The 14,793-nt window shown below is 48.3% G+C and overlaps 1 protein-coding gene across 1 annotated transcript in view; it reads left to right on the plus strand.

The window, feature by feature from the left end:
- The first annotated feature begins 1,251 nt into the window (after positions 1 to 1,251).
- NTSR1 (neurotensin receptor 1) overlaps positions 1,252 to 14,793 on the plus strand; it is a 56,409-nt gene continuing 42,867 nt past the window's right edge. Inside the window, exon 1 of the mRNA XM_027710695.2 lies at positions 1,252 to 2,099. Coding sequence (XP_027566496.1) covers positions 1,431 to 2,099 — 669 coding nt within the window. The 5' untranslated portion in view covers positions 1,252 to 1,430. The remainder of the gene's footprint in view (positions 2,100 to 14,793) is intronic.

A 14,793-nucleotide genomic window follows, 5' to 3' on the forward strand; every position in this document is an offset into this window, starting at 1 on the left:
GATGACTAAATAAATCTGATTTTGGTTATTCTTCCATGGTGATCCTACTGGATGAATGTAAGAGGAGCAAAGCTGGGGGTAATATTGGCTCTTGGTGGATGGCTGTGGAAAGTTTGGTATTCGTATAAAAGAGAAGATTTGACTGACTGAAGGATTAGGCATCTTTTTGCATCAACTAGGTAAGGAGTCTGGGTGAACACAGAGCCCACTGGCTGTTGGATGCATGGGACACGTTATGGCTGTCTTTGGATAAACCAGTGATGCCCTGAATGAGATTTTCCTTGATACTCTGCATTTGTGAAAATTTTATCATAAAGACAACTGAGTGGACAAACAGCTCACTGGAGTTTTACAGAGTGGCTGAAAGGGTAACCCCAGCACAGACTGTTCAGCCTTGGGGGGCCCTTCCCTGTGGGGGATCCCCCTGTCACCTTCAGCATCACTGTGACACCCCCTCTGCCTCTGCAACAAGGCAGCTCAGAGAGGACCCCACATCCCCAGACCTGAGGATATGGGATAAAGTGAAAAGTCACTGGTAGGGATCAAAGCAAAGCTGTCACTGCTGTGCCATGGCACTGAGGGTGCCCCGGACAGGTCAGGGCACAGGTAAGTATTTTTAGGTGGGCTTTCCCTTCTTTTAAATGCATTTCTCCTAGCAGCAGCAGCAGGTGAGTGGGTATTTGGGGACCAGTGGGACATATGGATGTACAAGTGTGTTGGAGCACCCCTGGTGCCTCTCCTCTCCCTGTGGGAGAGGAACAGGGAAGTTGGACCCACTACCAGCCCCTTACCAGCCCTCAGCTTTCAGCCGTGCCTCTGTGACTGACTTTGTGAGGGATGGATAAGAGGGGGGGGTCCCAGTGGTGAGGAGCTCTGCAGCCCAGCCTGGGACCTGCTCCCTCCTTCCTTCTCTCCCTCCCTCCCTCCGTGGGCCACATTTTGGGGACGCAGCTGAGGTTGCAAAGTCCCCGGGTCCGGGGGAGGAAGCGGCGGGGCGGGCAGGGGGTGCGCGGTCACCGGTGGGGCGGCGGCTGCCGGCGCGGCTGTGCGGGGCGGGCGGGCGTGTGTGCGGGAGTGCGGGTGTGTGTGTGCGGGTCTGTGTTGGTGTGCGTGTGTGCGGGAGTGCGGGTGTGTGTGTGCGGGTCTGTGTTGGTGTGCGCGTGTGTGCGGGTCTGTGTTGGTGTGCGTGTGTGCGGGGCGGCTCCCGCGCTGCCAGGGCACATCTGGACGCCGTGGGAGCGGCGGGGAGGAGGGAGCCGGGGCTGTGGGCGGCTCGCAGGGCGGGGGACGCGTCTCGCACACGCACACGCGCGGCAGCCCCGGGACCGGCGGCTCCTCCCGCCGCATTAAAACGAGCCAAGTTCCCCGCCGGGGGCAGCGGCGGGTCCGGGCGGTGCGGCCGGTCCGGGCGGTACTGCCCGGCCCCGGGGATGCACCCGAACGCCACGGCCCCGGCCGTGCCCGCCGGGCCCCTGCACCCGCACCCCAGCGGCTATGCCAACGCCTCCAACCGCTCCGACCTGCTCCCCAAAGTGCCCGACGAGGAGGATCTGGACGTCAACACCGACATCTACTCCAAAGTGATGGTGACCGTCATCTACTTGGCTCTTTTCTTGGTGGGCACCGTGGGCAACTCCATCACGGCGTACACGCTGGTGCGCAAGAAGTCGCTGCAGAACCTGCAGAGCACCGTGCACTACCACCTGGCCAGCCTCGCCTTCTCCGACCTCCTCATCTTCCTGCTCTGCATGCCCATCGAGCTCTACAACTTCATCTGGGTCCATCACCCCTGGGCTTTCGGGGGAGCCGTTTGCAAGGGCTACTACTTCCTCCGGGACGCCTGCACCTATGCCACGGCGCTCAACATCGCCAGCCTCAGCATGGAGCGCTACATGGCCATCTGCCACCCCTTCAAAGCCAAGAGCATCATGTCCCGCAGCCGCACCAAGAAGTTCATTAGCTGCATCTGGATCGCCTCCTTCCTCCTCGCCATCCCCATGATCTTCACTATGGGGCAGATCTACGCCAAGGACCGGGATCCCGACTCCCTCATCTGCACCACCATCGTGGACACCTCCACGCTGAAGACGGTCATCCAGGTGAGGGGCCGGGAGGGTCCGGGCAGCCGCCTCCTCCTTCCCGGGTTGGCCAAACTTTGCGGAGACGGGCGGGGCAGGAGGGGGAGGCTGGAGCGGGGGACTGGCTCAGGAATGGGGATGTTCCGGGCAGCCCTGACGGGACGGACCGGCCCAGGGTGCGGGCAGGAGGGATTTGGGGACGTCTGGGCTCCTCCTGTTGCGCCCCACCCCGCACCCCCTCCTGCCCCACCGCGCCGGGTTGAGACCTTGCGCCGGCATAAATCCTGCTCCGCGATTAATCCTGCCCGGGGCCGGTGCAACCCTCCCGTGCCCCCCTGAGCCCGGGGCGTCCGGCTCCGCTCCGCCGTACTGCCCCAGGGACGTTCACCCAAAGGTGGCAGTTCATCGCCAGAAAAACCCAAATCTCCATCCTTTCTCTGTATCTTCTGCGTCTCCTTCCCTTCTGCTGGAAAGCGACTAGAAAGATCGGGGGAATAAAACCATCTCTCCCTCTCCCCCAGTTCCTTGTGTTGATCCAGAGCCCGTTTCCTCAGTGTAGTGACAGCTCCTAATTTCAGAAAGTTTTGGACACAGGGTGTAGCACAGGCATCTGAAAAGGAACTGCATCGTCAAAGCCTGAGGCTGCTATTTTTGCTGTTTTGGGGAAATCCATAGCTGGTTTAACTAGCAGCCCCTCCTGACTTCAGCAAGGCTTTGCTGGTCTCCACACACTGCTAAATCCAACACGCCCATGCGTGGAACGGATTTCAGCATCAACACTTGCTGTGCTCCAGTGCTTTGACAGGTTGAGGCATTTGTTTACTGAAGCATTGGGCTTGAAAAATGTAAGAAACACGGAAGGAGGGACAGAGAGAGCAAGACACCAATCTCCATAGTCCCTTTGCTGCCAGGCTCGCATGTGATAGCTGCTCAATCTTTTATTTGGAACATGAATTTCAGGTGGGGTTAATCAGCGGGCAGCTGGAATTTAAAGCTGCATGTGTCCTGGAGTGGTTGAGATGTTCCCAGAGTCAGAGGGAACTTAAAGGGAAAGGAATCAGAATGTTTTCTCCCACTAAAAGCAGGCGAGGGTATATGCATTTAGATTTAAGCCCAGAGCCAGTGAATGTTTAGACGTGTCTTTCCCAGTTTCCTTCTGTACTATTCCAGGAAACCAGAATCTATCCCCCACAGAAGCCCTGGATTCCTTCTGCATTTTGTTGTGGTCCCTAACTTTCATCTGAGGTGGTGGGGCTGCATTTCTTCTGTAAATGTTTTGAAGGTTTTGTCAGCAGCAGCCCAGTGTACTTAACCCAAATTCTCCACTCTCTGAGGAGACATGAGCCATCTGATTTGAGAACAATGGGACTGAAATGCATTATTTCCACTCATCTTCCTCTTAGGATTAAACTGATGCTCATTGTTACCATGGTAGGGCTAAAACCAGAGGATTACTTCCTATCCATATCTTTGGAGATTACAGTTTAAACAATTCTCAATGTATTTGACAGTCTTGCAATTCAGGCTATACCTTATCCCATTAGCCAAGTAAGGAGTAGGCAGACATGAATGCACAGTATGTGAAGTTCACCTGTGGGCTTTTCCTCAGATATATATATATTTATTTAACTACTGAATTAATTTAAAAGTAAAGAGGCAGCTGCTGGGGAGCGAGAAGGAGCAAAACCCCAGACCGTGCAAACCTGTTCTTCCTTGGGGGATCTGGCTGCAAAAGTAGATTTGCCGAGATAGGAAGGTTGTTTAATGGTTTCACTCCATTCCCCCAAGCACGGGGAAGCAGCACACAATGTGATGCAGGGCCCTGGACTGGGGAAGGCTCCAGAGTGAATAAGCAAAGCAGCTGCAAGTCAGGTTTGAAGTGCGTTAATGGAAACCATCGCACAGCGTGTGAGCCGGCATTCTCACGTCGTAAGCTGTGCAGAGGTACAAAAAAAGACAAATGATGGAAGATCTGTGACTGAAAGGGCAGTGGTGATGTGGAGAGTGACGTGCAGATGTCTTGCTGGTTGGCAGTCTGGAGCCCTGGTCTTTCATGGTGGGTTCATGCTGCTTTACAGCATCTCTTTGCATTCGTTTTCCGAATGATGCACTTGCTTGAGCTGGCAAATCATTTGTAATAAATCACTCGACAGTTTTCACTCCTCTTCCTGTTTGGCAAACTGTCTAAAGTAAATTGGGAATTTTTTTTTTTTGGAAGCCATTAGTTCTCCAAGTGGTTTTATTTGTTGACTGATTGAAAGTCAGTCCCAGAATAGGGCCACTGTAACCATTTATATCCTCAGAGCCCACTGTGAGCTTTGGTTCTGCTGGGATCATTGTAGGAGAATGCTTCTCCCTGGACTGGAACAAGCTTCCCAGAATGAACATTTCACAGAATCACAGAATATTCTGAGTTGGAAGGGCCTATTTTTTGGTAGCAATTTAACATTTCTGATTTTCAAAAAGTTCCTCTGTATTTGCTTTGAGTATTTAAGTTTTAATGGGCATTCCTGAGTGAAACTAGACTGAGTGAACAACCAGGTTTCCTTGTAATAAGAAAAAAAAAAAAATATTATTCAAACAACACTCAGCATATTTGATTCTTGCACATATTAACTTGCACCACTTAAGCTCCATAACAACTGTAAGAAGTAATTACTGATATTCCCCTACCAATTACAAATTGTTCAGGGCAGCACACACTGCTAATCAGGAAAAGCAGTAAGTGAGATGATCTGCAGGGTGACACTGTGTGTCACCATGCTCTGTACTCTGAGCACATCTCTCCTCATGCCATCGAGACTCTCTGTGTGGCCCCTGACACGGAATTCTTTAGAACAGTACTATTGCCCAGTTTTGTTTGTCACTGTCCCTGTTGCTGCTTAAATCAGCCTGTGAATCTGGTTTATTATATATTCTTCATTGCCAAGCTTGCCTGTTGCTTGTGTCAGTCAGGGATGTCTGGTTTGGATATTGGCATCCACATGAGATCTGGTAACAGCAGTAAGTCCATTATAGCCACATTATTCCGGTCTAGTCAATGCTTTAGCTGGCAGACATCCTCTGAAACACACTGCAGCCAATTTTAGGTTCTTTTTCCACATAAATTAAACACCTCTTAAAGCCATACGAGTAAATTCATGCTTTCATGGTTGCACTTAAAACCTCCTCCATTTCAGCTGGAGAGGTTTTAAAAGCTCCTCGTTGTGGTAGCAACAGATAAGAGAGTTCTGAGGCAGGATGAGATGCTTCCCCTCTTCACTTGTGGGTCAGTACCTGTGGGTTTGGTTCTGGGAGCAGCTCCCTTGAAACAGGAGCCCGCTGAGTGTCCTGTCCCACCATGTGCAGCCCTGTGTGCCACTAACATTGTACACTCTCAACCCTGATTTTCATCAAGGTCTGAATTTTAATGGCCAGATGCTGTGCAATTTGATTTTCCTTTTTCACTTCTTACTTTCTTACCTTCGTGCCAGTTTTCTGGAGGAAAAATAGTGGACCTGGGGAAAGAGGGGAAGGTGAAAGAAATACCTACAGTCTTAGTGCACCATCAGTCCCAACACACGGAGTCGGCAGCCCCTCAACCTAAAAGCCTGGAATTTTATCTGAGCCAGGACTGGGCGCACACGTGAGGGGAGCCTGGGTGTGGGCAGCTCTCTGGCACGCCATAATTCACAGGGGAGAGAGGGAGGTGTTTTCCCACTGTCATGGCACAGCCTGCACTTGAGTGACTCTGCTGAAAAATGTCCCCTAAGTTACAGCAAGTGCCTGGGTAGAGTGTCTGACACATGCTAATGTTTTATTTGCACGGACAGCTGGTGTGAACCCATTTATTAAAACACATGGCAGCAGGCCCTGCGCCTCCAGAAACTGCCACATCTCCAGCAGCTCCACGTTGCTCATTTGCTAGGGCAGCACATGGGGAACTGCTCTGGACCTCCTCAGCCATTTGGAAAGGCTGCTGTTCCACTGAGGTCCTGCTCTGCATCATCCCACCCTGTGTGGCTGCAGCTCATCCATCCCTCCAGTTCCCTTGTTTATTATGTTTTATGAAGCCTGCTCATAGTTTGGATGATTTGTACAATAACTAACTCTGCACATGAAACAACCGCTTGCCCAAGGGGCTCCTCTGCTTTATTCCTGCCTACATTTTTTCTTGTAATGCCTTTGAAGGAAGATGCAAAAGAGCCTCAGGTCTGAAGGGAATGGGAAAGAAGAACCAGGTGTTGGAGCTGGGAGACACAAGGTGCAGCCTGTCCTCTTGGCATCCATCACCATGCTCTCTACACACTTTTCCAAGGTCATCTATTGAATTCCCATTAGTCTGGGAGGCTTACAAAGTTATTAATTCCGTTCATGTTGCTGTAGACACTCCCTCACACCTTTCTCTGGTGAGGAGCATCTTGGTGGGGTGGTGTGATGTGCTCACTGTTCTGGTGCTGTGGATGGCAGGGCTCTGCCCACCGTCAGATCTGTGGTGCCAGGTAAATAAATATGACAAACATCTCTCCATAGTACACAAAAATAGCAACCCATAAAACCAAATGGATGAATTCTCTCCAGGTTTGCTGGCAAATCCTATCCAGGATTAGTCAGTGGCTTCTGTTCAGGAATCCTGTGTTTATACTGGTATTGACTAGAGGAATTGAAGTTGATTTCTTTTCCTTAAGTCACAGCCAAATTCCTACTATGGCTTTTAATAACAGTGCTGTTCTAAATCACTCTCTACACCAGAGAAATCCAGGCTTGGGTGCACTCATCCCTCTGACAGCACCACAAACCAGCACCTTTGTGGCAGGACTGCACCCCATCAGGTCATGGTGCTGCCACACCCTCAGGTAGACAAGAAAATGAAAATATTGGTGTGTAAATGTGTCTGGATCCATCCCCACAGTGATGGTGAGAGACCAACCCTTGCCCCAGCATCAATGCCCATCTATGGTGGCAGGAGAATCCCTAAAAAGCTGCCTTTTTTCATGGACTATTCAGGGAACTCAGGGCTTTAACTCAGCATATGCACGACAGCCCAGCCTGCCTAATCCCAGCCCGTTTACACTCTGGTCTGTCTCGCAGCTAGATCTAATTTAAATAAGCTCTTGTGTTCATTGCTTTACATAACCACTTGGCCTGCTGTGTTTTGCCAGTTCTTACATAATTTCTTCTCTTTTTTTCCCCCAATTGATTTTAATTCACTTGATTTCCTTTTCCCTCCCCCTTCCCGAGTTGTCAGCTGGAGGGATAATAAAAGAACCGGGGAAATGTGGCTGATCAATTTAGCTCTTAGGTTTTCCTCTTAACAGCAGTTTGCAAAGGCAGAAGAGGTGAAGGTAATCTCGTAGTTGCTTTTCCCAGAAAAAAAGAAAAAGCCCAAACCTGCATCTGCCATTAATCTTCTTCCAGATCATTTAAAATAGCTATTTAATTGTCATCTCCCTACTTCCCCCCTCCTTTCCCTTATAGGCTTTCACCAGGCTTTCGTCTCTGTGCAGCATCTGCTCAAGACTCACAGATGGCACTTTCTCTTCCTGACGTTTAGAAACGCTTCTGTGTCCTGCCTGAGGTGTGGACAGTGGCCAGCATCCCTCTGTGGGACATGGGGGTGCCTGGGTGGGGGACAGAGGGGAATTTAGGCTTCTGTGGTGTCCCCATTGCCTTTTCCCTGCTGTGGAATTGCCCCGTTCTGAGTGGCACGGGACGGTGGGTGAACAAAGGTGTCTGGAGGGGCTGAGGAGCGTGAGGGGGTCCTGGGCTGGTGAGGGGGGAAATCTGAACATTGTGACCATCTACCCCTAAAGCAGAGAGCTTAGATGCCAAACCCATCAGCCCCAGCACTGACATCCCTCCTTTCCCTTGCATTAAGCAGATGAAGCTGGGTTATTACATTCCCAATCTGTCTGGTTGCTCTTTGCCCTCCAGTACAAGCCACTCGCGCCGTGTGAAGCTGGAGACACTTCCAATGCCCAGCTAACTCGTTGTGCTCCAATAACACCACCCCTGTGTCTTGCTTCCCATGGATACCATCTCTTCTATCCAATTTCGAAGTCTCTTAGGTGTGGGATTAAAAAAAAAAAAAGGTTATGATAAATCAGTTGAGCTGATGAGTTATTGAGGAAACAAGTAGTAACTCTAACTGGGTAGCAAATTTCTGAGCTGACAGCTCTTTCCCAGTATTTTCCTGCATTCAAACTACCAGTTGTTAAGTTTTGCATGGGTAGGAGGGAAATAGTAGTGAGACAAATTTGTATCCCTATGCTCAAGGGCCGTCCTGATACATCTGTGTGTGGAGGTCCATCCTCCTTCCCCCTCCCTGGGGTACCAGAAGCCTGTCACCACCTCTGCTCCTGCCAGGACAGAGGATGCTGTGGGACAGGGCTGTACCTAGACAGAGAGTGAAATTCTCATCTTTGACCTTTAAAGAAGATGAACCTGGAGGGCTGAAGGAGCTGGTCAACTGCAGGTGGTTTTCAGCATGTGAGATTTGCTCCTCATCTCCTGTGGCTTTTTCACTTCAATAATTCTCAAAGCAGATTGCATTGCTGGGCACAGTTCCATGGGGGCTTTTCCTGTCCCAGGAAAAAAAAACAATAGAATGAACAAGGTCTTTTTTGCTGAACTTTTTCTTTTGAGAAAAAGTTCAGTAATGTTTCTTTGAAGCTTTTGAGTTCTCAGGAACTAAAGACAAGTGACAGTTGCAGACAGAAATCAAAGAGAAGAGATTCTCCTAGTAGAAATGGAAAAAAATAGCAAGGAAAAACTGTAAACTTTCACAAAGTCTTTAGCATCTGAAAGGGAAGAAAAAGCATCTCATGCAAAATGCTAGTGAAAAAGCTGGGAATACCTCTGAACTGGGAAGCCATGCACAGAGCTAAAAGCATATTCAGTATCAATAAATCAGGGAGGCACTGGAGGGGCAGCTAAGCTGGAGGACGTGCCCTGGGTTGAGTGGTGTTGCTTGTGGCCGTGTTGTCAGCCCCAGTGGAGCAGTCCCTCACTGTCCTGTACTCATGTTTCTGCCTGCAATGGATATACCTGTTGCCTTCTCATCCTGGGCAGCTCAGCCCAGCTGATGGGTCCTCTCCTGCCCCTGCAGGCTCAGCCTGACGGATGCTTACCACTGCCCTGGCTTCGTGAGGTGTCTAGCAGATGAAGGAGCAATCTCATCCATTAATCATTTCTTTTTCTTCCTCCTTTAACCTTGAAAAAAGTGGTCTACCAACCTACCAGCTTCACCCAGACCTGCAGAGCAGATCAGCTGAGAACACATTGATGTAGGGTGGCATTTGGCTCAGCAGACCCCTATTTTTGATCAGGACTCCAAGGAACTAATTAATATAGTCGTTGCAATGCCACATCCTATTAATTTTAACTTAATCGAGAACAAAGCAGGTCTTCAGTGCTGAATTGAGTAAATGTGGTATTAATATGTGGTAGGACTGTCGTACCACCTTGTTCCCTTGGAGAATTTGTTTAATAAGTATGTTCAACAAGAAATAAACCCACTTTTCCCACCTATTCTATGATTTTTGCAAAACCATGTTATAAAAATGCAACTCAGCTGCTGGGAACATTTAGTTCATTGCTCACATCACTATTGATTACTCCTGTAAAGACTTGACATTTTATCCTCACGGGGATAATTTATACATTTCATTCAAAAAAGAAACTCAGAGGATTGAGTTCCCCTCACCAAAGTCCATGTTTCATTTTTATATCACTGTCGGTCATGGGCTTGTGACACTGTCATACTTGTTCCTGAGATTCAAGTGTGTCAAGTTTCCTAGAGCACAGGCAGAAAGAGAAATATAGGTTCGGACTAATAAATAGGTATTTGACCTCAAGATACAATGATGGGGAGTTGTGTATGTCCCAAACACTTAATAGTCTGCAGGAGCAAACTCTACCCCAGCCTTTTGGTAGCTCACAGGTGTTTCCTGGCCAGCACAGGAGAGATGTGAAATGGAAAATCCCTTGAAAGAGCAAAAAAAACCAGCAGGACCTTGGTCAGAAAGCATATCAGAGTGCAGCAGTCCAGAGGAGCAGGGCACATGCCCAGCCTGGCAGTCTGAGGCTTGCCTGGAGAACAAGTCATGCTGGGGAAAAAAACCCTGTTATACCTGAGACTCCATGACGCCGAGAGGAGCTGCAGCACAGAAAAACACTGAGGAAAAGCATCAATAAAGTAACCAAGAAGTTCACTGCCCCTTTGGGTTAAGCCTTTTCTTTTTTGTTTGAAAGTCTGATTGAATTTTCTTTGCTCCCATCCTCAACACGCAAGAGGAGGCTCAGTCACAGCCTCCTGCCTGCACTGTTTTTGTGGGGAAAATCCATAAGTGGAATGTGGGGAGGAGGAGAGGAAAGAAAAAGTGTCCATAAAACAACCAGCACTCCTAGGCCTTGGGCTGGCACCACAAACCTCATTAAAAAGACGTTAATTTTCCCCCAAAATGAGTTTCTCAGGGCACCAAGGGTGGAACATGCCACTACCAGCAAGTCAGGCAGATGAACAGACCTGTGCAGTCCACTGTTAACAGCTCTCATGCTTGGGTCTGCACTCAACAGGGGGATGGTGTTTAACTTAAATACCCCCTTTAATTTATGTATAACTGCATATACTGCACTCAGTATTATGTCTAATACAAATAACATTCAAGTGAAATCCCTACTGAGAGGCACATTATGAAGATTAACGGCCTGGATTTTCTATTACTCTGCTTTACACAGTGTTGATTTGTGCCCTGTGCTTTATAGGCAAGTGTTAACAATATTTGAATCCAGAAATCTATATCCAAGCTTGTTGTTTTGCAAAAATCAGTACCTGAGAGCCTGTTTGTGACTCCACAGCCAAATGAAAGGGCTGGAGGCATAAAAACCTCTGGGAAATGCTGACTCCAGGTAGGTGAGAATCTCAAAAGGCAGTATCTGCTGGTCACGCAATGGGCCACCTGAGAGGGGTCTCTTTCTTTTAATTATATAACCCACTTTTCTTTTAAACAAGCTGTCAGGAAAATTAATCTCGCCAAATTTAAGATCATACTGAATATATTTATGCCCTGCAATTATCTGGAACTGTTTAATTCCTTGGTATCTTCGTGTGGCAGACTTGTGAGATGTAATGCCAGGGGCTCAGCACCTCGTTGTGGAATTTATTAATAGGTTTGTGTAGGTTTCTGTCTGTTTTGGTTCTTCTCCATCTCTCCCACTCTACAGAGAACAAAACACCCTGCTCAGGTCACTGTTCACCTTTCATGGAGGAGAAATGCAACCAACATCACACTGTGGAATGTAGCCAAAGTCATTAGTTGTCCTGGTCCCTGTACACTTGGTCTTGCACAAACAGCATTAAAAGGTGGTGCAAGAGGTATTTAAAAGGTGTGAAGATGTGGCACTTGTGGACATGGTTTGTGGTGAGATTAACAGTGCTGGGGGAACAGTGGGACTTGATGATCTCTTTTCCAACCTAAATGACTCTTTGATTCTGTATGCCAAAGAGCTCACAGAACAATGCCACTCATTCCCTGTCATTGTACAGGTACTGTCTCTGTTCCTGGTGTACTTGTTGCTTGCTAAGAGCTTGTCTCTTGTGGCAATGGAGAAGGGAAACCTCTCCCCCTGTTTCTCCAGGAGGGAGTCAGGCAATGATGATACTCCCAAGGGAGCTATTGCTTGAGGGAAGCATTGGGGTATCAGAAGGGAATAACCAGCCCAGCTTTAACTAGAGATGGGTCAATGCAATGGCAGCATGGCTAGAAGCACTGCCCGATCTGCTGGTTCTTTTCCAAGGGCATCCTGGAGCCAAGCAAATATGATTTATTCTTTAGTATCTAGTAAGAAAGGGGTTTCATGCAAAGGTAGAGCACTAGCAGCTACAATAGCCATTTTTCTGAGTCAAAGGAAATGGCAGAAGCCTATTAGACCTTCTGTCTCAGTGCTGAATACACTCTGCTCGGGAGCAGCAAAAAGCTCAGAGAGTTTCCAACTGAGCTCCATTATGGATGCATTTTCCCTCAGTTGGTCACGAGCCAGAGCACGAGGGTCCCACTGACAGCGACTCCCAGGGCAGTGCTGCCAGTGAAAACAAACCCACCATCACCACAGAAATGGACTTCTAAAAGGGGCCAGGGTAGAGATGGGGTAATAACAGCAAAACACAAAGAGACTGTGGCACCCACTGTCCAGCTGCCCAAGTTCAGCTCCCAGCCACAAATCCTCCCTGCTCCTCCCAGATCCCATTGATTCCAGTTGGTGTTTCCCACAGTCTCGTTCTGTTTCAGCTTGGTGCAATCCCTTGTCAACCTGCTCTTTAAATTCCCCCTCTGTAGGGTGGCTCCCACTGCCTTAGGGGCAGGCTGGGAGCTGTAGGAGAGCTTGGAAGCAAGAGGAGTGTTTCAGGTTACAAACATGGATATGGGGCTTTAGGGTAGTGTAGCTGAGCTGTGCCCAAGGCAGCTGCTCTGCTCCTTTACAAGAAAGACCAGCACCTTGTTCACTAATGATATTAATGTTAGGGGTCCTCTAGGAAAAAAAGAAAGAAGATGAAGCATGGCAGGAGCTATTTCTTTTGAGAATGAGATGCCAGGTGCATTATTGCTTTCCAGCTCTTGTGTCTTCCACCAAATGAGTATCCCACTCACTCCTGTCACTCCCTGCCTAGCCCGAGTACCTCTGAAAAGGGCTAAAGATGTGATCTGCAGAGAATGGCTTTGTCAGAGGGAGATGAGACAGAATGTTTTCTGCTTTCATGAATGTTTTTTTTTCCCCTCTTTCCCCCATTATCAATGGAGATATTTCATGAAAGATGTTACAGCCAGAAATGAAGCTGGCTGGTGTTTTCATTCCTTTGAAACAAATGTGTTTGGGAAAGGGAAAATTGCTGGGCATACTCCAGAGGTTTTCTCATATCCTATGCTAAACACTATCCCTTAAATATTGCCCAAGAAAAAGCTGCTTTTAAGGTCCCTCAAGAGGTGCTCCCCTCATTGCAAGGTTATGTCTCTGTGCTCTTGAATTAACCAAGTTTAAATAATGTTTCTATTTTCTGTTCTGAAGGTTGCTGTTTTCTTCCTCATTAAATAATGCAAAACTTTGTTAAACCCATAAGCTGTTTAGGGAAAAATGCAATTTACTCAGTTTCAATTAAAACAAAAATCTGAAAGCAATAAAAAACCTACTGGCAGTCTGTAAGAAGTAGAAGCAAAGAGACAAGGGCAGAAACAGGACAAGAAATGACAGTTTTATAAACCTCCTGCTGGGTAGGGATAGAAGAAGCCTTTGTGCCTGCAAAACAAAACTGTTTTTTTGTAAAGTAACTATTGACTGGCGCTCTACAACTACAGCTGGAGCTCTGCACAGAAGGCGCTTGCCTGCGAACAGACTGATTTCCTCACATCTGCTCACTCTGTGCCCCTGCCTCCCAGTTGAATTCAGAAAAGACAGGGAATGCTTTCCCTTGGTGCTATAAATCAAAGCTGTACCTTCTAAGTCAGCAAAACAAACAAACAAACATTCCAGGTGATTTTGTTCAGGAGAAGGAGTTGGTTCAGGTGATTTGCAAGACTTTTCCTATTTTCCTGTTCTGCAGAGCTGCACCAGTGTGGCTCTGCCAGGTGGCTTTTGCTGGGGCTGTGTCTGTCAGGATGCAATCCCTGATTACCCATGTGGATTTGCACTAACACCTTTGCTGAGACAGCCTCCTGACAGAAGAGAGAAGCTTGGTTAAAAGGCCATGTGTATTGATCCAGCTGTAGAGATTATTTTGACTTGTGATCTGTGGGTATGGTTGATACAAGATTGAAATGCAGCTGAAAATCTTCTGGGCATTAATTTCTTTTCAGCAATGGGCTTCTCTCCTCTTTGTGAGGCTGGTCTGCACCCCTATTCCTTATGCTTTTGGGAGTCTGACTCTTCCCCCAGGCAACTAGTGATAGGACAAGGGGAAACGGCCTCAAATTGCACCAGGGGAAGTTCAAGTTGGATATCAGGAAGAATTTCTGCACCAAAACAGTGGCCAAACATTGATGATTCTGTGAAAACCTTAATAGATAGCAGATTTCTCTCTATTTCTGTCCTACAATTTTCACATGAGCACACTTGCAAAACCTGCTCGTGCCACCCGGAGCCATTGCATGGACTGGCTGGATCCTCCTCTTCAGACCCAGCATCCCTTTAGGAGCAGTGCTGCTCTCCTGCCAAGACCTAGCCCGTGACTGGGTCCTTTCAGGTCAGCATCTCGGCAGTGGGAAAGCACTCAGGTGGAGAAAGAGGGTTTCTGCCTGGCTGCCTCCACTTACAAACACACACGGGCCCCAAACACAGGGTTGGTGTTGCAGCGGGGCAAGGTTGGTCTCCTTCCTCAGAGCTGGGTGATCCCAGTGCTTCCACCATCAACCCTGTGTCACCTTGTCACGCTGCTTTTAGTGTGCACCTGTGTCACACCAAGATTTTCATGGTGAACTGATAGGGATATTCTCGAGAATCAACCAGGAATGTGTTTGGCAATCAAAGACCTCTTCTCGAGTGGGGAATCACAGAATCACAGAATGTTTGGGGTTGGAAGGGACCTTAAAGACCATCTGATTCCACACTCTTCCATGGGTAGGGACACCTTCCACTAGACCAGGTTGATCCAGGTCCAGGCCAACCTGGCCTTGAACACTGGCTGTGCCCAGTGTCCCAAGAGGCTGATGGGGAAAAAAATCTCCCAATCCTTTCTGGCAATGAA

Source organism: Pipra filicauda, unplaced genomic scaffold (genome assembly GCF_003945595.2).
Source record: "Pipra filicauda isolate LSUMZ 115617 unplaced genomic scaffold, ASM394559v2 scaffold13_size5146498_pilon, whole genome shotgun sequence".
NCBI lineage: Eukaryota > Metazoa > Chordata > Aves > Passeriformes > Pipridae > Pipra > Pipra filicauda.